The 23,534-nt window shown below is 42.6% G+C and overlaps 1 protein-coding gene across 1 annotated transcript; it reads left to right on the top strand.

Annotated features, from left to right (window-relative positions):
* The first annotated feature begins 293 nt into the window (after positions 1–293).
* map3k9 (mitogen-activated protein kinase kinase kinase 9) lies at positions 294–22,831 on the top strand. The gene is made up of 11 exons (XM_078278210.1): positions 294–752; positions 3,437–3,850; positions 8,856–9,036; positions 11,282–11,430; positions 13,199–13,374; positions 14,013–14,253; positions 15,768–15,890; positions 16,057–16,198; positions 17,109–17,221; positions 18,745–19,539; positions 21,813–22,831. The coding sequence occupies exons 1-11, from the start codon at positions 362–364 to the stop codon at positions 22,265–22,267; spliced, it is 3,180 nt and encodes a 1,059-aa protein (XP_078134336.1). The 5' UTR covers positions 294–361; the 3' UTR covers positions 22,268–22,831.
* The last annotated feature ends 703 nt before the right edge of the window (positions 22,832–23,534 follow it).

Genomic DNA, 23,534 nt, shown 5'->3' with positions numbered 1-23,534 from the left:
GTTCGCACGGTGGCACAATTGGCTTAAAAATAAAGACGACTGCGTCCGATGAGTTACAGCGTTGAGTGGGTGCAGGATTGTGCATTGAAAAGCACCAGACTGAAGCTGTGTGTTTGATAGCAGCCAGCGGGGACTGAAAGACACACGATGCTGCAGAATCAGAATGGCGCTCCTAGGTTCCTGCAGTGTTTGTGTGCGGGATTAGCCGCTACTTAGCTTTGTGTGTGTGTGTGTGTGTGTGTGTGTGTGTGTGTGTGTGGGGGGGGTGCAGACGCAGGGCGCTCCGAGCCGCCAGACACAGCCTTTCGTCAGGTGGATGCGCCTGCAGTGATCCAGGTCGCCCCTATGGATCACTGCGTCCATGGATGTCTTCAAATCCGCTTTGGACAATAGTTTGAGTCCCAAGGCGTGCGTCCCCTCGTCGGAAGAAGCAGAGGCAGATGTGTTTCGCTGGCCGAGACCGGAGAATGGCATCAGCGCCGCGCCGGATGCGGTGCCCGCAGCCTCGGGCTTCTGGACGGCCGTGTTCGACTACGAAGCGACTGCGGACGACGAGCTCAGCCTGCGAAGGGGGGACCTGGTGGAGGTCCTGTCCAAAGATTCCCTGGTGTCGGGGGATGAGGGCTGGTGGACCGGTATGATAGCAGACCGGGTTGGCATTTTCCCATCTAATTATGTGAGCAACGGGAATGGCATTCCGGAGGAAATCCGGGATACCTCGGAGCAGCAGTACTCAGTGCCTCCTCTGCACCGTGAGTATCCCATTGTGCTTCTCTTTGGCCTAATGGAATCAGTGTGCTATCACTAAAACAGAGCACAGCACAATGGCTGTCGTGCTTCCCCTTGTCTTTTGTCAGAAGGCCAGAGAAACCCTTACGTTCAGAGTGCTGTGTCATGGTAGGCGCAGTGCACTCCTGTTGGCCTAGAAACAGGCTGGCCCAGACATCCTCACACTCGCAGCTTCAGGACCATTATTTATCACACTGCCTGTCAAACAAACAGCCAGCCAGCTGCGGTCAGTGATGCGCCCCGCCTCAAATTACAATGCATCATCAGGAGAAAGAATATTTATCTGGACATGCAAGTCATATACGTGCAATTATTAGCATTAGATATTATGTAAAGCTTTGTTATGATCTCTAAGGTAATTGCATTGTCATGATATGCATTCACTGTCACAATGACTGGTAGTGTTTGCACCAATGCATCCTCAGCAGAAAGATTAACTGGACATGCAAGTCCTTTACTGTGCAATATTATCATTAGATAGTATATAGGCTACAGTAAAGCTTTGTTATGCTTATGTTTGCAATGTCTGGGAGTGTTTGCACCAAGGTTGTGCTGCAAGAGAGAAAGAAATGTCAAATTGTGCTTGTAGAGGAAATGCTTCTGCAGCTAAATGTGCAGCCAAGGCCTTAGATGGAGACAGTAAGCAGAATTAATAGTGCACTCTGGGGCCCAAAGTGAAAACACTTGTGTGAAGAGGATGCTCTGCAATGTCAAAAAATATTAGCTAATACAAGTTTTAAGGCCACACGATTCACATCAGCGTGGTTTGTTTGGTTGGACCACACCGCCTGAGCTGGGTTTGTTGGCTGTCTCAGGCTTTGTTGGCTTTCATCTCTTCATACTCGGCAGCAGCTGGCCTACTTTCACATACCGTCCTACCTGAAATATTCATCAAGGTCAGTCTGCTTACTAGGAATCCACAACTTGAGAGTTTACAGCCACAGACGCAAAGGCTCCTGTTCACAACATCACACACACAACTTTCATTTAAACTCTTAAAGGATCATCTTCTTTCTACCCATCCTTCCTGTATTTCTTTCCTATAGGGCTGCCCCCTCTTAAGGACTTTTTACTTTCGCGCGACAATGTGATGTCAAAATGACGTAGATCTCGCTGGCACACCAGGACTTAAAGTGCGCGACCAGAGGTACCACTCTTTTTTTTTTTTTGGGCTACAACTTTTTTCAGCGGCGCACGACAAAACGGAAACGGGAAGCATGGACGAGTTCTCTCTTGTAAACCTACTGGGTTAAGATGAGTTCTTTTATGGTGAATGAAAGGCTTGATCCGATGAAGTAGGTCATCGAATCGTTGTGCAGACATTCTGAAGTATTCAAAGTGCTTCTCATCGTTTATCATCCTCATTTGTTTCACGAGGATATTGAACTCACCATATTTATGTCTGGCGTTATTCAAAGGACGAACATTCCACCTTCTTTTTCTTCGTTTCTTTACAAGCGGGCTCAAAAGCAGCTGTTCTTCCTCATCCATTGACTCCAATATCATCTTAGCTGCTGTTGACGTTGATGCTGCTGCTGCCAGTTCTGCCATTGTTTACCTTTTTCTTCTTCTTCTTCTTCTTCTTCTAGTCCATAGAAATAGTAAAGTCGGTAGCCTTTCCTCAGTTGCGACACCTCTGTGTCGCGACCACCACGCGCAGGTATAAAAAGTTATGGCGCTCCCATGACGTCATAATGTCGCGCGACAGGTCGGGAATGGCGAGTTCAATGAACGCTTTAGTCGATTAATCGGTCGTTTTGGTCTTAGTCAACTAAGTTTTTATGCTGAATGAACTTTTTCCAAGAAACGTATAAGCACATCTCTGATAAACACAAGAGTTAAAGTTGTGCTTTTGCATGATTCTCTGTGGAGAAACTCAGTTTTAGCTGTCAATTTAAATCAACTTATCGATTAGTCGACAAAATCATGTGAGTATGAGTGGACTAAGAATGTCTTTAGTCAAAGACAGCCCTACTTCCTTCCTCCTCCTAACATCCCAGCCAGATTTAAGGACAGATGAGCAGCCTTGTCTCATAGCAGGAGGGGTATTTCCACCACATCCTGTATTTGGGCCACAGGCTGGCTTAGTGAAAGCATCCTTCATCTCAATGACCTGGTTTTGAGGTTTGTGTTAGCAAACATTTCCCTTGCTTAAGATGAAAACAGTGAATCCTTCACAGCTCCACACAGGCTGACCTGGACCTTTTTAATGTCTTATGGGCTTAACAATATATTGTTTTTATATCTTTGCAGCAATATCCACTTGCGCAATAAACATATGGCGAAAACACACTGAGAATTTTTTTGTTTTGGTTGAATGAAAATATCACTAGAAAACTGAACTTTCTAATGTAACTGTCATTCTTTTTTAGTGGTGCCTTTTTTAAATCGATGTTCAATAAAAAAATGATTTCCTTTCATTTGTTTTAAATTCAACACGCAACTTGTATTTTAGCAGAATACTGAAAGCAGCAGAAAGGCAAAACTGAGTACACTTTAATATCTGTTTATTTATTGCAAGCAAAATATTGTTCTTATTACCGATATTCAACAACGTTATCGCATATTTTCCTCATATCGTGCAGCCCTAATACAGATTTTCCTTTGTCTAATGTCATCTTTGTCCTCTTCCTGCATGTCTCCTCAGTCCTGGAGATTGATTTCTTCGAGCTGACCCTGGAGGAAATCATCGGGGTGGGCGGTTTTGGAAAAGTCTACCGTGCAGTGTGGCGGGGCTCCGAGGTGGCAGTGAAGGCAGCACGACGGGACCCAGATGAGGACCCGGAGCAGACTCTGGAGAGCGTGCGTCAGGAGGCCAAACTCTTCGCCATGCTCAACCATCCCAACATCATGGGTCTGCTGGGCGTGTGTCTGCAGGAGCCCAACCTGTGTCTGGTCATGGAGTACGCCCGGGGCGGCCCCCTCAACCGGGCCCTCGCAGGGAAACGCATCCCTCCGTGCACGCTGGTGGACTGGGCAGTGCAGATCGCCCGCGGCATCCTCTACCTCCACAGCCAGGCCATCGTCCCCATTATTCACCGGGACCTCAAGTCCAGCAACAGTAAGATTCCCTTTCTATTGCCATCACATGCTTGTTTCTGCAGAGGTAGTTTGGTTTTGTGACGCTATCCCAAAATGATGATTTGATTTAAGGCAAGGCACGATTATTTGTATAGCACAATTCATACACAAGGCAACTCACAGATCTTTACAGAGGCATAGAAACACATTGTAAACATAAACATTAAAAGTACATTCAGGAGACTAAGCACAACTACAATAAGAGAAGAAGAGTCAACGGAATTTTATTTATCTCCAATGTTGTTGATCATTTTAATAAGCATTCCATGTAGGGCTGCAACTGTTTTGATTTAGAGTTTATTTTCTGGATTTCATCACAAAAATAAAAAAATTAAAGACTGGAGAATAGTGAAAATATTCCCTAAAGCCCAAAGTGACGTCTCCACATTGCTTGTTTTGTCTGACCAACAGTCCAAAGCTCAAAGATATTGAGTTTACAATTATAGAAAAACTGATAAAAGCGAGAAATTCTCACATTTGAGAAGCTGGAACTAGAGGTTTGACGTTTTTTTTGGCTTAAACGTGACAAATCAATTCAACAAATTTATAAAATATATTTTAGTTTTTTACGCTGGGTTTTTAGTCAGACATAAAGCAAGCAACTTTGAAACACCAATGTGGTTTCCAGCAACTTCTGTACCATTTAATATTTTTTTTGTCAAATAAAAACCACAAACTGATCAATATTAATGATTATTTACAGCCTCAGTCCTCAGTGTGTTTTTGCATAGTTTTAAAGTGAAACATTATCAATTTGATGGGGAATCAAGAAATTGCAGTTTCATCAAGCTTGTGGCAAAACGTATGGTATCCTGTAATGGACTGTAAAATAATTATGGATATTTAACAGTAATGTCTTTCTTAAGAGGAAATGTTTTTTTTTAGGAAATACACGCAAGAGGGAACGTTGTTGTCAAATCCAGGTTTCCAAACCACCACTGATATTTTGGATTTTGTCTGTGGGACTTAATGCATCTTTCACATATAATTAATCAACACCATGTTTATTCCATCCTTTCTGTAACACAGTGCAGTGAGAATCACTGTTCAAAAAAAGAGAGCAGAAAGCAAAAGTGTTTTGCATGTATGTTTTGTGGAGCAGTTGTAATCTTGCATTTCGCCCAACTGGATCCCCTAAATCCCAAGCCTATTACTGAGGATTTGCCCAGTGCTCTGCCCCAGCCTCCTCCCCATTGGAGGCTCCGGCAGTACATACAAGCAGCTTCTTGCCTGCCATTGGCCCTTTCTCTGGCGATCAGCTCAGGCGCTTCACTTCCAATAGGCTGCTTTAAAGTGTTAAGTCAGTCTAGCCAGTTGCCATCCTGGGCTCTTCACAGTGCAGCATGCCAGTCTGCTCTTTTACTTTTACTTGTAATCCAAGTGTCTAATCCATAGTTTTTCTCTACTTTCTTTCCTCTGAGCCCAAATTTAGATTCTAAGAAGGTTTTAAAAACCAGTATGCCATGGAGTGGGTGGAGTTTTGGAGGAAAGTGGGGAGTTCTTTGTGCATTATTTTGAATTAAATTAGTAGTATATATTTCACATCTATGTGACTTGCATCAGTTTTTAAGAATACTCCACATGACCTACATTTCTTGTCAAGCGGGTCCTTGTGGGGTCTGCACCATTTACAGTTGAGAAACTAATCAGTGGTTGCACTCAGGATGTGGCACACTGGTCTCACCCTGTGACGCATCACTGTGGTAATGAAGTGGTTGGTAGGCAATATGATAAAGCTGGGTCCCTAAAAAAGACACACAAGTCAAGATTTCTTTCTTGCATCTCTGCTGCAACATTTTTTTTTTCTCAAAGGCTCATATAGTCAGAAACCTACCCACTTCACAGTTTCATTTTTAGCCATGTTAGCGTTGTGGTTCTAGGGAAGACTAAGGTCGGTCAGTCCACCACTTTGGTCCAGACTGAAATATCTCAACTACTGGATGAATTGTCATTACATTTTGTACAGATACTCACGATGCCCAGAGGATGAATCCTAATGACTTTGGTGATCCCCGTGACTTCCCCCATTGCACCACATTTGGGGTTTTAGTGAAATGTCTCAACAACTTTTGGATGAATTGCCGTTCATTTGGTACACACATGCATGTCACCCACAGGATTATTTGTATTTACTGTGGTGATCCCCCTAATTTTTTTATTTTTGCACCAGCATCGGGTCAAAATGTTAACCCATCCAATACTGTGGTTTATGGACAAATACTTGCAAAACTAAAGACAATCCGCCTCAGATGTACCAGTACTATGTGTTTAGTGCTTATTATCAAATCTTAGCATGCTAACATGCTGAACTAAGATGGTAAACATGGAAAATATTATAAAATATAAATATAAGCATGTTAGTATAGTTATTGGAAGTATGTTACCACACGGTTGGCATTTATCTCAAAGCATTGCAGTAGTTAGATATAGCAGCAGCTAGCGTGGCTGTAGACACCTGTTACTATATACCACATAAATACTATACACCTTACACGGGGTCAGCCCTACGGTCCCACAGCCCAATGGTCCCACAGCTTTATGTTCCCACAGCCCTATGTTCCCACATGTTATGTAGGGTTAGGGTTAGGGTTACATTCCATCTGTAGTCCATTGCTACTGGATAATAGGTTGGGTGTAATTGGCTACCAAATTGGGAGAAAGGGGGATAAAATCTGATAGAAATGTATGAAAAAGGAAATGTGGGAACATAGGGCCTAATTTTGAAAAATAATCTTAGAAATGTGGGAACATAGGGCTGTGGGAACATAGGCATGCTCCCCTCCACACCTAATATAAAAGCCTGTTGTACACCACATCTTGGTGTTTCACACTCTACTCCTCCCGGTGAAACAGTGGTCAGTGAGGTGCTCTCTGTATACCTCCTCCTGACTTTACTTCATGTGATCAAAATATGACACCAGTGCATGGGGCGACATGTTTACTAGAGCCCGACCGATATATCGGCAGGCCGATATTATCGGCCGATATTAGGCATTTTCCAAACCATCGGTATCTGCATTTATAATGGCTGATAAATTAATATTTAAAAAATGAAAATAAAAACGGACGAAACACCCTTCAACCATGTTCTGAGTGTTGGCGTTGCATAGTTTGTCCACCAGAGGACGCTCTACAACGTCCCTGTTGGCAACACTCGTGTTTAACCCTTTAAGTTTCATATCTTAAGTTTGTATTTTTATACATTTTATTCATCAGAACTTTAATATATTTTGATGTTCCTCTGTTCTGTTGTGACAATAAAACAAACAAGTTTATTTTTAAACTGCATTATCATATTATTTTAGTGAGGACTCATAAATAACTACAAATAACTAATGTTAGGGAAATCTGTTTATGTTTTGTTACGCGTTTCTGGATTTTTAAAAAAAGAAATATCGGCTGATATATCGGAATATCGGATTTTTAAATCACCAAATATTTGTATCGATATCAAAAAATCCTTTATCGGTCGGGCTCTAATGTTTACTGAATATCACTTTTTTTCACACCAGTAAAAATCTTTAGTCAGCATCCAAAAACCTTTTGCTGAACGTGGAAAACTCTGAATCCTGCACCATACTCATATGTAATCAATCCATCCATCATCCAGCCATCTTCATCCGCTCTTCTGGGGTCGGGTCGCAGGGGACCCCAAACTTCCTTTTCCTGAGCCACATTAACCAGCTCTGAGTGGGGGATCCCGAAGCCAGGGTGGAGATATAATCTCTTCACTGAGGCTGCCTTTAACAAATATTGCACCCCCCCCCCACCCCACCCCCCTGCTATTTCGATACAATTGTGCAGCCCTAATCTCCACCTAGTCCTGGGTCTTCCCAGAGGCCTCCGATTCTCCGGCCAATCTCCCGCTCCATTGTCCCCTCACGCATAAAATAAATGATAATGTAATTCATGCTTCAAAAACAAAATTTGTATGATAGCACCATTTTATTTGTATGCCACTCAGTAATTTGTCATTTGTCATAGCAGTCCTCATCACTTCCACATGCTTTTGTTTTGTTTGTACCTTCAACCTTTCAACTATCTCTGCTGCCTCCCTTGCACATACCATGCCATTTTGTAGATGCTCTTAGCGAAAGCACTGTGCATTACAGTGAGTGCACACTTTTGGAGCATGATTGGCCTCAGGGGGAATCGTTTGTTTCATGTTCTACCTCGGCACAGAAGCAGGACTTACTTTAGCCATATGTTTGGGTTTGAGTTTCTTCGGAAAGTGCCGCTGTAGCATTAGAGCCACATGAGCAGCAGATGAAGGGGTGCTTAATGTGCACCGCAGCCTGCAGACACACCCTCTCTACTGGGCACAGCCACAGCAGATGGCTTGGCATTGTGGAGCAGAATGGGGGGGGGGAGAGAGAGAGAGAGAGAGAGACAGAGAGAGAGCATGTGGTTAGGAGGGGCACTACTTTCTGCATGTTGCAATGGGTTGTTTTTTAGAGCCAATCGGAGCGAATGGGTGCGTTGTAACTGCTATTTCTGTAGTTTAACTGTAGTATTAGTGTTTGTTTGAGATGTTCTGTTGTAAAAATATGCAGCGAGAGCATTAGCATTGATCAAAGTCTGTGTTTTTCATCTGTGCTTTCCTCTGTTGTATTGGCTCACTGTTTCTCCCTTTATCTGTTTATTCTCTCTTTCTCTCTACTCTGCCTTTATCCTTCCAATCCTTTCATCATGTCCTCCCACCAACTGTACCCTGTTTTGTTCATCCACCATGTTTTGCGTTTCCACATGCATTCTGTTTTATCGTTGGGTCTAATCCTCCTCCTGCTGCTGCCCCTCCCAACCTTACAATCCTTGTGATGATTACCTGAAACCTTTTTTTTTTTTTTTTTTAATTTACCGTCAACCCACCTTGCCAATCTGCACGTGTCCCCCTCCCCCTCCCCCACATCCTCCAACCATCTTCCCCTATCCTACAACCGAAATCCCCTCATCACCTCCCGCTCCACCATTGGCGACCACTCCAGTCCTGATCCTTGAGAGGGTTGAGATGGAAGACCTCAGCAACAAGACTCTGAAGATCACGGACTTTGGACTGGCTCGAGAGTGGCACCGCACCACCAAGATGAGCGCCGCCGGCACCTACGCCTGGATGGCTCCCGAAGTCATCCGTTCGTCTACATTCTCCAAGGGTAGCGACGTGTGGAGGTGGGCAGAGGAAGGGAAGGTTTATGCAGCAAACAAACTGCACCAGCTGGTAAAACCGGTCTGGAAAAAAAAGAGAAGCAGTTTTTCCACCAAGCACAAGAAAAGGTTCAGCTCTGGCAGAAGTTGCCATAGTAACAAAGCACAGACTGGCACATGGGAAAAAGAACAGAATGTTGTGTATTATGAGATGGGTACAAAACTAGATGAGGATAAAGAGTACATAAAACAAAAAATGTAACATTAGCTTGATGTAGTCAAGACTGTAAGTGTAACACTTACACAGTCTGATACAATGCTGTGTGAAATAGCACTGTATATTATAATATTTAATCTTTTTCTAGCCGAGGCTTATATTTGTCACAGGCTCATTCAAAATGGGCAATGAAATGCAAATTGGCATACTCTCGAGGCTGTGCTAAAAAGGCTATTGTACAGTAAATAATAAAAACTAGACGTGCACTCTCGCCAACTCTCACTAAGAAAATACAAAATGCATTTGTGTATCCAGCCCGTGTTTCAGATCCGCTTTAAATTTGAATGGGTTCTTCCTTAGCCCATGCTACACCCTTCCACCAAGTTTAGTTCAAACCGGGCCAGTAGTTATTCCATAATCCTGCTGACAAGGCAACAATCCGAACACAAAACATCACCTCCTTAGCGGAGGTAATAAGAAGAAATATATAAAGAATGAAATTCATTAATTTATAGATGACAAAAAAAATGTTATGCATAAAAATGTACAACATATTAGTGATTAGTGTACTGGTTACAGTAGTTGATCGACAAAAGATCCATCAATTACCAAGTTGCCAAGTCATATTTTAAGCAAAAAGGCCAAACCTCAATAGCATTAGCTTTTCAAATGGGAGACTTGCTGTTTTAGGATACGGAATAACATTGGGCTTTGGACTGCTGGTCGTACTAAGCGAGACATCACTGTGGGCTCTGAGACCTTTATCTAGAGCTAATGATTCATGGACTGAACGGAGAGTAATCAGCAGATTAATCGAGACTGTAAATAATCATTAGCCTCAGCAAGGCATATGTGACCTAGCATATGGGAATATCTAATTTAAGTTTGTCATTTATGTGTGATTCATTTTCACGGTGCAGTGATGCAATGATGTTGCTTTAATGCCATGTGTCATAATTCTCACTTCTTCTTTTTTTTTTTTTTCTCTCTGACAATCTGTTGTGTTGTCCTCACACGTGCCAAATCCTTAGCATTAAGTGTGCAGCTCAGCTATTCCTGACTGAATGTGGGGTTTCCCTCTTAAACAGGATTAGGGTGTGAGCCGAGAGAAGGCAGCATGCATTATAACAGTAATGATAGGAAGGCAGATGTCAGGAGTGCTGACCAGGGAGGGGAATTACTCTCCCTAATCGATGTTTATACGCTAGTGCAGAATAAAAATTAGTCAAATGATAATCCTGAATCATTTCAATGGTTTCATTTGGTCTGTTTAATTAAATTACATTTAGCTGATGCTTTTTTTTAATCCAAAGCGACTTACAATTACTACATATGTCAGAGGCCACACGCCTCTGGAGCAACTAGGGGTTAAGTGTCTTGCTCAGGGACACACTGGTTGATGTATCGCAGTGGGAATCGAAGCCAGGTCTCCCACACCAAAGGCATGTGTCATATCCACTGCGCCATCACCACCCCTAGTTAATTGTGTTGTTTGATCCCTGGCTGATGTTAAGTTGCTCACATTTGCTAGAATTGGGTTCATGGATTTTATAACGGAAGCAGTAACAGACTAGGTAACTATAAATAGTTTGTAACTCTCTTATCCTAACCCACTTTTTCCTGGTTTATTTGATTTGTTGCTGGTCAATTAATCACAGTGCATCAGTGTGTGTGTGTGTTTTGGCGTTAGTCACATGGATCTGTCGGCCGCTGCACTGCTCTGTTGAGACTTTCTCTCTCTCACCTCGGTATTCACACGAGTGCAAGATAATGCCATTTTAATCCGTTTTTGATTTGTATTCAAGCAGCGGGCTTTGCTGTAGACTCTCACTATTATCCAGAAAAGGTCACGCTTGACATTCATCTCGTCATACACACATTTATCTTCAGAACCACACTGTTATTGTGCAAAAGGTGTTTTTACGCCAAGTTTTTACGCCAAGCCCCTCATCTAAGGAGATTATTGTAGCATGAAACATTAAAAAAGCACATTTTTGAAGGTGTACAGTATATGTAAATTGTTTTTCTTTCCCCTTTTTTTTAACGCTAAAGTTATGGCGTGCTGTTGTGGGAGCTGCTGACAGGAGAAGTCCCATTTCGGGGTATTGATGGTCTTGCTGTGGCTTACGGGGTGGCAATGAACAAGCTGGCTTTGCCAGTTCCCTTGACCTGTCCTGAGCCCTTTGCACGTCTTATGGAAGGTAAGAGAAACCAAATACTTTTCTGCTGAAAGCAAAGCATTAACCTCAAGATTAGATGGAAATTGTCTGAACTGTGTGCAAACATTTTGTAATGGAGAGCCACAGGCAAAAATAAGTGTCAGGTTATTGAATAATTAGTATAGAAAAGTAAGTGTATCCACTGCACCGGGAAAAGCCTCTGAAATATAACCGAGTACTCGGAGATGTTCACAAGTCATTTTTTGGAAGTCCAAGTCGAGTCTCAAGTCTTTGAGCTCGAGTCCAAGTCAAGTCTCAAGTCTTTGAGGGGCAAGGTCAAGTCTCAAGTCTCTGGCCATCTGGTCCCTAACACTGTATTGTTAAATCTTATGAATTCAAAACATGTCCTGTAGCTTCCATCCAGACAGTACAGTATCAAAATCAGTTGTAGGATAACTTTATGTCTGTCACATCATATGGATACAACTATAATGATACAATCTGCCTGTTCCCAGCATTAGCACAACACTTTGCGATGGTTAGCTTGTTACCTGTGGTGATATATGCTAAATGTAACGTCTCTTTCACTCAAAAAAAATGTCTAATGTCGAAGTGGAAATCAAGAGAAAAGTGGCAGCGCCACACCAGTTACAGAACAACATGCATCTCAGTGTCAGTCCAAATTACGCACAATAAGCAGTTTGAACTCACTGATGTAATGCCATTTATTTTCTAAGTGTTCGTAGGCTCAGTGAAACTGAGTCCAGCGCGAGGGAGACCCGACTCAGAGGAGGAGAGGTTAGTGAGGCCAGCGTCTCCACGGCAGGTGACGGATCCGCTGCGCCACGCATGGATGAAATAATGAAATAGTAAATAGGACTAAAGTAACAGAAATATGTGCAGAATTAAGACAGTCAAGACGGCCCAGTGTTTGGTGGACCGGGTACACCTTGTTCACTTAATAGCCTACAAATCATCCACGGGATCAATTACGCATCACATGAGTTTACCCCCCCGACACAGCGTTTGTTCCTGGGGAGATGGATCCGTGCGTCCCGCCTCCTGTGCGCCATGGACGTCTGAGCCTCAGCAACTACTAACTATAAGATACAATGTGCCTGTTCCCAGCATTAGCACAACACTTTGCGATGGTTAGCTTGTTACCTGTGACGATATATGCTAAATGTAACGTCTCTTTTCACATTAGTGTGTGAGTGACTGACCTATTTAGGTGCTTTTTGAGATGCCTGATGAAGTCCGACGTTGTTGATCCGGCATCATTTATCTTGGTGCCACACTTTGCATGTAGCTGTTAGCTTACTGCCTCTGTTTACCAAGTTATTGAAAGCAAAACTAATGACAAAAGGCACAACTCCGGGAGGACTTGGTGTCGCCATCGTCAATGTATTTTTATGTGTGAGTGCGCGCACATAAGGCATAACGCATGCGTTACGTTGCACATTATGGCAAAGGGCAGGGGACATACAGCTCGTCATACGTTTCCCCAACGTATATGCGCCAATAAAAGAAAATAGAAATACATGAATACATTTAGATTTAAAAAGCAATAATTGCGTGAAAACAGGTTGTTGACGAGTCTCGAAGCTCGAGTCTGAAGTCTTTTGGGTCGAGTCCGAGTCAAGTCTGAAGTCCGCTGTTTGTGCGACTTAAGTGCGACTCGAGTCCCCATCTCTGCGAGTAGCATAACAAAAACTGAAAATTAGATCACTTTCTGGAACCATTTGAAGGGCCAAAATAATTTTTTTCTGAGGCAGAATTAGCCCAAGTTTTTTTTCCTCTTGTGCCACAGAATGCTGGAGCCCAGACCCTCACTCCCGGCCGCAGTTCACAATTATTCTGGACCAGCTGACGGCCATCGAGGAGTCGGGCTTTTTTGAGATGCCAGCAGAGTCCTTCCACTCTCTGCAGGATGACTGGAAACTGGAGATCCAGGAAATGTTTGATCAACTGAGGACCAAGGAGAAGGTAAAGACCAGAGGTCTGAAGGTTGAGTTTAGGCTCGTCTCTAATGACATGCATATTGGAATCTGTTTATATTAGGAAGTTGAAGGTTGGGAGTTCAGTGCAGCTGTTTTCAGTGGTGAAATGTAACTAAGTACATTGACTCAAGTACTGTACTTAAGTACAAATGTTGAGGTACTTGTACTTTACTTGAGTCTTTTCATGCCACTTTCTACTTCTACTCCGCTACATCTCAGAGAGAATTATTGTACTTTTTACTCCACTACATTCATCTGACAGCTTTAGTTACTAGTTACTTTACAAATTAGGACAAAACACATGCAGTTTATAAATGAAATGAAAATGATTTGCCGATTAAACACACACACAGTTGATTGACAGAACTGTTTGGATCGTTTCCAGTTTCTAAAATGTGAGGATATTTCTGCATTTTACTTTTAATACTTTAAGTACATTTTCATGATTATATTTACATACTTTAACTTAAGTAACATTTTCAATGCAGGACTTTTACTTGTAACAGAGTTTTTTTTTTTTACAGTGTGATATTAGTCATTTTACTTTGAGTATCTGAATACTTCCTTCACCATTGGCCGTTTTACAGGTTTTTCCTTCACCTCTTCTTCTTTTTGTTGGTTCAGGAGCTGCGATCGTGGGAGGAGGAGCTGACCCAAGCCGCACTGCAGCAGAAATGCCAAGAGGAGGCGCTGAGGAGGCGTGAACAGGAGCTAGCCGAGCGGGAGATCCACATCCTGGAGCGGGAGCTCAACATCATCATTCACCAGCTCTACCAGGAGAAGCCTCACGTGGAGAGCAGGCAGGGCAAGTTCCGCCGCAACCGCCTTAAACTCAAGGACGGGAACAGGATCAGCTTGCCTTCAGGTACCGCACACAAACTGTACAGTGTATGTCAACAGTATACAGTACAGTACAGTTTAAATGTAAGTTAGAGTTGTGGCTGGGTTGGTTCAGTGGGTAGAACAGGTGCACATACACTTGGAGTTTATGCCGCGACGCAGAGGCCCAGGGTTCAAATCTGACCTGTGATGATTTCCTGCATGTCTTCCCTCTCTCTCTCCCCTTTCTCACCTAGCTGTCCTATCGAATAAAGGCAGAAAAGCCCAACAAAATAATCTTAAAAAAAACCCAGTATGTTTTAAAATTGAGTCAAGTTAGAGTTAAAGTTGGGATATTGGGATAAAAGACAATATGTCATCTGTATATTTGGACATAATAATCACATTTCACTTTAAATGTTGTCTTTTTAGGACCTTAAAAGGGTCCATTAGGTATTTTGCAGCTCTATAGACTTGCAAACAAGAGGCCACCTACGTGGACATCATCTTCATATATTAATAATATTTTTTTCCCCTAAACATATCGCACCCACCCCTGGTTTGAAGTGAACTTCTTTTATCAGCATCATTACCAATACCTCAAATATTGTTACATCGTCAATATCAAGGAAATGATCCAAAAACATTGTGGTATTTGAGCTTGTGAGTGTTGCCAAGCCTTTAAGGAAGGTATGGTTGCTCTTGGCCTTGTCTGTCTGGTCAAGTTCTCGTCCCAACAGTTCACTCAATGTGATGGACTGTCTGTCCAACTTCTAGTCTCATTAGGTAACTAACAATTGTAAAAAGGCATAAACTAAAGTCGTAGATGGGTTTAATGCAGGCCATTTTTCATTGTAGATGGGCAGTTGAAAATTACATGGTTAGCTAACACTGGCACACTTACAGAAATGCTAATTAATGTATGTTGTCTTTAAAAAAACAATGTCAGTGCTGTTTTTGCACGTGTTACCTGATTGACGTTTAGCTTTGCTATACCATAATTACGTTCTGATATTGTTGCTATGATGTTATATATTGATATATCTGCCTAATCGCACAGGGCCCCTGAGAAAGATTGTATAATATATGCAATTTACTTGTTATTTTACTAAAATAACAAGTTTTATTTCACTTAGAAATGATACAGTATTAGGGGACCACTAAGGCTTATATAAAAGAGACTTCAGATACAGTATTAGGGGACCACTAAGGCCTATATAAAAGAGACTTCAGATACAGTATTAGGGGACCACTAAGGTCTATATAAAAGAGACTTCAGATACAGTATTAGGGGACCACTAAGGCCTATATAAAAGAGACTTCAGATACAGTATTAGGGGGACCACTAAGCCTATATAAAAGAGACTTCAGATACAGTATTAGGGGACCACTAAGGTCTATATAAAAGAGACTTCAGATACAGTATTAGGGGACCACTAAGGTCTATATAAAAGAGACTTCAGATACAGTATTAGGGGACCACTAAGGTCTATATAAAAGCATCCAAAGAGCACCATGTCATGGGACCATTAATGTGTTTTCTTTGAAACCCTAATTTAGATTTTCAGCACAAAATCACAGTGCAGGCGTCTCCCTCCCATGATCGGCGAAGGAGTTTGCTTAACAGCAGTTCCAGTCCTCCGAGCAGTCCACCAATGCTGCCTCGCCTGAGAGCCATCCAACGTAAGCACCATCACAATCTTATGTTTAAAATGGGATTTCAATTGAATGGATCATTTAATACCACAGAATGTGTATTCTCCAAGGTTTTCTCAGTTCAAGCTATTTAATGTTTGCCATTGATATCCATTCTCTGTTCTCTTTTTTTTTTAAATGTGTTGTTTTGCAGTCACTCCACGGGAGGGATATACAGCATTGGGTCGCAGCACAGGTTTTCAGCAGGATGAAGAGGAGGATGAGAGGAAGGGCTCCAGGAAAAAGGGCAGGTCCCGCGGGTGTGGCCAATACAGAGAGCACAGCGCTGATGCCAGGTGAGTCTAGAAACTGGGACGATCGCCTGCAAAGTGGACTGCACAGGGGTTTCAGCCATGTTAAGTAAGATTCCAAACTGTAGGGAGCAAACATGCTCCGTTCAAAGGGAACTGTGAACTGTGAGGGTCAGAACTGAACACCGGTTCATCACTTCACCGGAAGTTGGCAAGCAAGTTTACCCATGAGTCATTGCACCTCGCTGGAATGACACTGTACATCTTGTAAAATAATCAAATCACATTCATTCACAAGTTCGTTACAGTGCATATCAATAGAATAAGCTTCAGTAATGTCAAATTCCCACAGTCGCAGCATCGTATCCAAGGTGTTTACGTTACCAGGGTAATACACGGAGGAAGCGATATCTACGTTGGTGACGTTGCACGGTGTTCCAAATGGAGGAATTTTGTCAAGGGAAGTGGTTGTGGTTAGAAGGGTTACAGCTACTCTTTTAAGTTCCTCAAAATTACGCAAAATCTCACAAAATCCAATACAATATATCCATCCATCTTCATCCGCTTATCCGGGGTCGGGTCGCAGCAATACAATATAATAATGTACTTTTAATATTTCACCCAGGAAACGCGTGTTCGTTCGTCTGAAGTGATTTAATCCAAACCATGATCTTTTTCTAAACCTAACGAGTCGTTTTGGTGCCTACACTTCACTGTCGTCGCCCTAGCTATATTCCATCTAGCCTTAACCGAGGGAAGTTCCTTTAACTGACATTCCTAAACAGGGAGTTTATGCACACTGTGGAACGGAACGCAGCTATAGTCTTTTACCCACTTTCTCCAGATAATCTTAATGTTTTCAGTTCATGTTAATATAATAGGTCAGTTAACATAAAGATAGCATACTAGTTACTTTTACAAAACAAAATCCATCTTCATCTTTTCTACCTGGCAGTGTGAAACCTCCCCATGAAGGCGGCAGGCAGCGGTCCTGCAGCGCCCCGAACCTTCGCAGATCCCCCAGACACAGTCCAGCAGTGCCTGGCGTGCCAAGCCTGGTGGAGATGGGTAAGCAGGACCAGCTTATTACGTCTCATTTTGTCTGGCATACGGTATGCACACTCCACATGACAATACAGCTGTAGCAGGGCTTCTGCAGGTTTTTTAGACCTTTTTTTAAGACCATTTATGAATGAAATTAAAGACCTATAGCACGACATAAAAACAAAACCCCCTGTCAGATGTCAGAGTCCAGAAACATCGTCTGAAACAATTCTCCGATCTCCTCATTCGGGTCCATATGCAGAGGCTCAGTCCTCAACGTTGACCTGTGGCAATCTGCTGCAGGTCTTCCTCCCCTCTCCCCCCTTTTCGTGTATACAGCTGTCCTGTCTATTAAAGGCTAAAATGCCCAACAAAAAAAAGATTAAAGACCTAGAACACAATACTTTTTATTTTTTTTATTTTTTTTATTATTTTTGGGCATTTTCAGCCTTTATTTTGATAGAACAGCAGAAGACATGAAAGGGGAGAGAGAGAGAGTGGGGAATGACATGCAGCAAAGGGCCGCAGGTCGGGGTTGAATCCGGGCCGGCTGCGTCAAGGAGTAAACAATCTATATATGAGCGCCCGCTCTACCAACTGAGCTATCTGGGCACCCGAACACAATACTTTTTAATTCAAGTCTTTTTTTAAGGCCCAAAGTTTTAAGACTCTGCGGAAACCCTGTGTAGTCTAAAGATTAGCGAAGTGGCAGACTGGCTGGGAAAACATGGAGTGAGTGAGATACTTCCATTCCAACACGGCTCTTTGTGGTTGACCAGAGAAACTCCCAGATGTGACAGATGTTTGTAGCTGTGAGCATGTAAACAAGCTGCTCCTGAAAAAGCATCATGCACACTCGGTAAAACAAACTTGGATGGATGGAATCCAAGTGACGATGTGGCAGTAGGCCTCCAGTCGCTTCATGTTTTAGAAGAATTGTCATACGATATGCAGGGCTTGTCCACTGTGCAACATGAACTATTGTGTCTGTGAATATATCTATACACATTCTGGTTATTTATGTGTATGCTTCAGTTGACATGCTTTATAAGACATCCAGTTTTATATTAGCAGGTCAATGATTCATCACGTGGAAGTCGGATTCCCATCTCCCTATTGCTAGATGGCTTCAGGAAATGAATACATGTATTCCACTTGAAAGGATCATGTATACTCTTAGAAATGAATATGACATCTTTCTCAAGATTTGGCAACCTTGCCCACTCATATAGCAGACCTAATTTGAAATGATGAAAATGATAAAAAGGCCACTGGTCATACTCCTTTTGAGTATGGTCTTCCTTAGTTTGTAAGTGGGTGGGTCAGGGAAGGAATTTGTTGTGTCTTTTCCTCCAAAGGTTTTTTTATTGAATGACAAATTTGCAAAAATAATTACTGTACGATGGAATATACATATTTTTCCTTTTATGAACCAGAACATACCCCACCCATATCCCACCCTCCCACCCAATTACAAACAAACCTGCATTAAGAAATTCCTACAAGAGATGATTTAAATAAACACATGTGAATGATCCTGTTTTTAGAAAATGAAGACTGTTGCTTCACTACTGAGCCAGGAGCAGCTCCTGGTCAGACCTACCTCTGCATCCCCTTCCATAAGGAGGGCCACACCGCTGCTGGTGCTGCTGCTGCTGCTGCTGACGGTGATGGAGATGGAGATGAGTACTGCCCCAGCAGCCAGGTTCCAGGAACATCACCATGCAGGAAGAGCCCCGGTGGGGGCCGGCGGTCTGAGCTGGTCCTGCTGGGCTGTGGAGCTCTGCTGGCAGCCGTCGGGATGGGTTGCAGCCTGCTAACTCTGGCACCGCCTGAGGAGAGCATCAAATCCCGATGGGAGGGTTTCTTCCACAGAACAGGGGGCCAGAGGCGGAGCACCAGCCCCCAGACTCGCAGACTGTTCCGGCGGGAGAGCCCGCTGAAACCCTCGGCGCCCTCGCTGCCCGAGCGAGGCCTGCCCTCCACTTACACGCTGCTTTCCCTGTCATCAGTGTCCGACTGCAACTCCACCCGCTCACTGCTGCGCCCTGACAGCGAGGAGTTGTTGGCCTGCTGCCCTGCCTCGCCGCTCCAGCATCTTCCATTCCCGCCTCCTCTCTCACAGCATCAGGCCATCCGATCCCCCATCAACCCGCTGGTCAACACCCACCTCGAGAGCTTCAAACGTAACCCCCGCCAGTCTCTCACACCCACGCATGTACCATCGGCCCCAAGTTCTTCCCGTAGCCTCCGTAGGACACCATCAGACGGGGCCATCAAGAAGAGCTGCCCTTCTAATAATCTGGAACCGTTGATAGAAAGAACTGCATTAGAGAACACAGGTAAAGTCTTGTGTCTTCTTTAATTCCAACTAGATGTACTCTCGTGGGATTTTGAGTTTTTACCACTACAGGTTTTTGAAGGTTGATACTGATTATAGATATTTTTTTGTTTTATGATATTCAGTTCACTCTATGGTGTTCTTTATTGGCTGACACCTGACATGTATACAGTAATAAATCACAGATATTAGCCTGATAACAACCACCTTACATATTGGTCTTACCCAATAAATTCCAGTCTGTAAATACCAGTGGTGGAAGAAGTATTCAGATCTTTTACTTATGTAAAAGTACTAATACCACACTGTAAAAATACTATGTTACAAGTAAAAGTCCTGCATTGAAAATGTTACTTAAGTATGTATGTAAGTATCATCAGGAAAATGTACTTAAGTATAAAATGTAAAAGTACTCCTAGTAAATCCTCCCATTTTAGAAACTGGAAACGGTCCAAACAGTAAAAAAGTGTATTAAACACTTTTTTACTGTTGATTAGATCTTAATATCTAATATCTATATGAATCATTTCAGCTGGACTTGTATGGAGGATATATTTATTCATAATTCAAATTGAAAGTCCAAAGAGAAAACGAAGCAAGATCAAATTAAAAATAGTATTATTTTACTACACTACTAGGAAAAACCATGCCATAATTAAATGGAAATACTTCTAATACTTCTAATATCTCAAATAGAAAAAAAGAAATCATTTTATTTTAGCCTTTCCCCTTTATAATTTTCACTTTTCAATTTGACATTTTATCTTTTGTATTTTACGTTTTACATTTGACATTGACATTTTAAGATTCACCTTTTACATTTCGATTTAACATTAAGCTTTTCATTTAGAAGTGACAGGTGTCAATTTAAATGAGGAGGCGTGTCCCAACGGCTGGTGGGGGGGTCTGAAACCACTTCCAGCTGACAGGGGGGTCTCTGAGTATTACTGGCCGCCGGTAAGCAAGCGATCCCGGCCACCGCAAGCTGGCTGTCACCTAAGACTGGAGCTTCCAAGTCCGACAACATATCGGAGCAAATGTGCAATTGGCCATCAATTTTTGTAAAACTGACCATATTCAAACTGTACACAGTTAATTTCTCGCATAAAACTACGGTGGCCGACAGGGGCAAACGCCCTGCAACTTAAGACAAAACACAAGCAACTTAAGAAAACATCTTCATTAATTTGACAACACATGCGCAGCATTCAGCAAACGCACTGCAAATACCACAACACAACCAAATACATAAACGCACTGCAAATACACACAACACAACCAAATACATAAACGCACTGCAAATACCACAACACAACCAAATACATAAACGCACTGCAAATACCACAACACAACCAAATACATAAACGCACTGCAAATACCACAACACAACCAAATACATAAACGCACTGCAAATACACACAACACGACCAAATACATAAACGCACTGCAAATACCACAACACAACCAAATACATAAACGCACTGCAAATACCACAACACAACCAAATACATAAACGCACTGCAAATACCACAACACAACCAAATACATAAACGCACTGCAAATACACACAACACGACCAAATACATAAACGCACTGCAAATACCACAACACAACCAAATACATAAACGCACTGCAAATACATACAACACAACCAAATACATAAAAGCACTGCAAATACACACAACACAGCCATATATATATATATATATATATATATATATATATATATATATATATATATATATATATATGGCATGATTTTTCCTAGTAGTGTAGTAAAATAATACTATTTTTAATTTGATCTTGCTTTGTTTTCTCTTTGGACTTTCAATTTGAATTATGAATAAATATGTCCTCCATAGGATTGTGAAGATCCAGGACTTAGCCAAAAAATTTGAACATCAACAACTTCTCGGTCCCTCCCCCCTTTCCGCTAAGCCCCTCCCCCTACAAGGGAGAATGAATGTGTGCGCATGAGCAGTGATTGACACCCCGTTAGACCCCCCCCCCCCTCCCCCCGGCCCTGATTGGTGCATCTGAACAGGGAGCTGGGGATTTTTGCAAATGTCACTACAGGCTGTAGGTGATGGATTTTTTTTTTTTTAAATGACCTGCTTCATGTAGTTCTACTGGAACATAGGGTCAGTTTCAGCAAACATGACAGAAAGTTAGTTTTATAAGGCTTACCTTACTTAAAGGTGCAGTTGCCTACTTGAGTAAATGTAGTTAAATTTAGTTTGATTTTCTCTAGTTGTTTTTCTTTTTTCTCTTCAGGTAGCTTCAGAGATTTAAAGGACGACTGTCCTGAAGTACCCCGGCTCCCTGATCCGAATCTCGTGTTCCCTCCAACTCCCCGCCGTCGCTGTGCTCCTGAACGTCCCAAAACCCTTGACTTTGTGGCCCGGCCTCGGCCTTCACCACGAGCTCGCTGCGATGTGTTTTGGGCAGACGCGAGGCCCAGGGGAAACGGACACAACCTGGGTAACGGCGAGTCCCCCGCCCACACCTCCAGCACAGAGACTCCTCCGACTGTAGAGTTTGGTAGAGACCCGGCGGTGCTGCCCACCCCCATGGAGGCCCCGACGCCCTACTCCCCCCGCAAGAAGGAAAACCTGTTGGATCGGCTGGACGAGGGGCAGTGCCGGGATGGAACCGTCCCACTCTGCAGACCGGAGATCAGCTTTCCCAAAGACTCCCCTTACCGCTACAGACCAGGATTCTGGTCCTAACTCAGCCTCAGACAGCCCTTCACCGGTCCAACACAAGGACTGTCCCTGCTGGTAGCCTTTGGATTCTTACAGGTCTGGGTCAACTAGTACTGACAAAATGGATCTGTTCTAGCTTTAATCAGTACTTAATGGGGTGGCTCACCTCTCCCCATCTACAATGTTGTCACTAAATTACAGGAAGACATTTACTGTGAATATTTTACCTTTCAGACATTGCCATTTGTGATAACCCTTAAATATGGCATCTAAAACCATTAAAACAAACCATGAAAAGTGTTAGAAAATATGATCTGACCCAGGTGTGGTTGGTAACGCACTAGAGGGACAGAATAACCATGTTTTCTCGATTTCTCTCTCTTACAGAAACCCTGTCATTTGTCATTCAAGATGTAAATGATTTCTTTGGCAATACACTGATTAATGGCTTTATAGCAGAATGGCATTGACAGTTCCACAAGGCTTTACATGCTTCTTTTTTTTAATTCATTTCAAGCTTGTGTTCAAGATTGTGCATTTCATGAAGTGCACTTTCTGAAAGCGTCATGAATGTAAAGCTTTACTTTTTTTTTTCCATCGTCCAAAAAAAACACTTTTTCTGCTTCTTTGTAATTTGTCGACAAAAGCATCGTGTTATTTGAACTCCTCTGTGTAATTCACTCTCCTGTGCTAGTGGCTGATGGATTTTTTGTACTGAGCACCTGTCATCACCAATCACATGTACACAGTAATATCCCAGGGACAGGGGGATGCTGTTGTATATTATGAGCACGTCGGTCTTTGCGTTTGTAACCTGCGGTTTTAAAAGCGTGTTAGTACAAAAATGTCTGACACCGTCTCCGGCCCTGTATGGTGAACTGTAACATAAAGAAGAAAGTCACTGCTGCTTGGGTTTGAATTGGAACCGAAACACTGTCAGGAAGTCGCAACCAAATATATAAGAACTCATTAATTCCCCTTGAGTTCATTTTTTGTTTGTGACCCTGTCAGGGCAGCTTGTTTTGGATCCCGACCCAGCGGTTGAGAAACACATCTCCAAACTGAAAAGGGAACTTTGTATTTGTTACTCTGTAACTTGTCTGCCTCATAAATTGTTGATCAAGATAGAATGAGGGATGTACAGTACAGTATGTAAGCGACAAACTGCACTGAGTGTTGAGTGGCACACAGGTGAAGCAGGCCCTGGTGGCATGTGGAAGTTCATTCCTGATTATTTATATTTGTAATGATTTATTTGATTTTATTCATGGATTTAATTTATTTGATTTTT

The sequence above is a fragment of the Sander vitreus genome, chromosome 20 (genome assembly GCF_031162955.1).
Source record: "Sander vitreus isolate 19-12246 chromosome 20, sanVit1, whole genome shotgun sequence".
In the NCBI taxonomy this organism is placed as follows: domain Eukaryota; kingdom Metazoa; phylum Chordata; class Actinopteri; order Perciformes; family Percidae; genus Sander; species Sander vitreus.
Note: the sequence above shows the minus strand (reverse complement) of the source record. Positions and strands in the feature narration are given on the sequence as shown.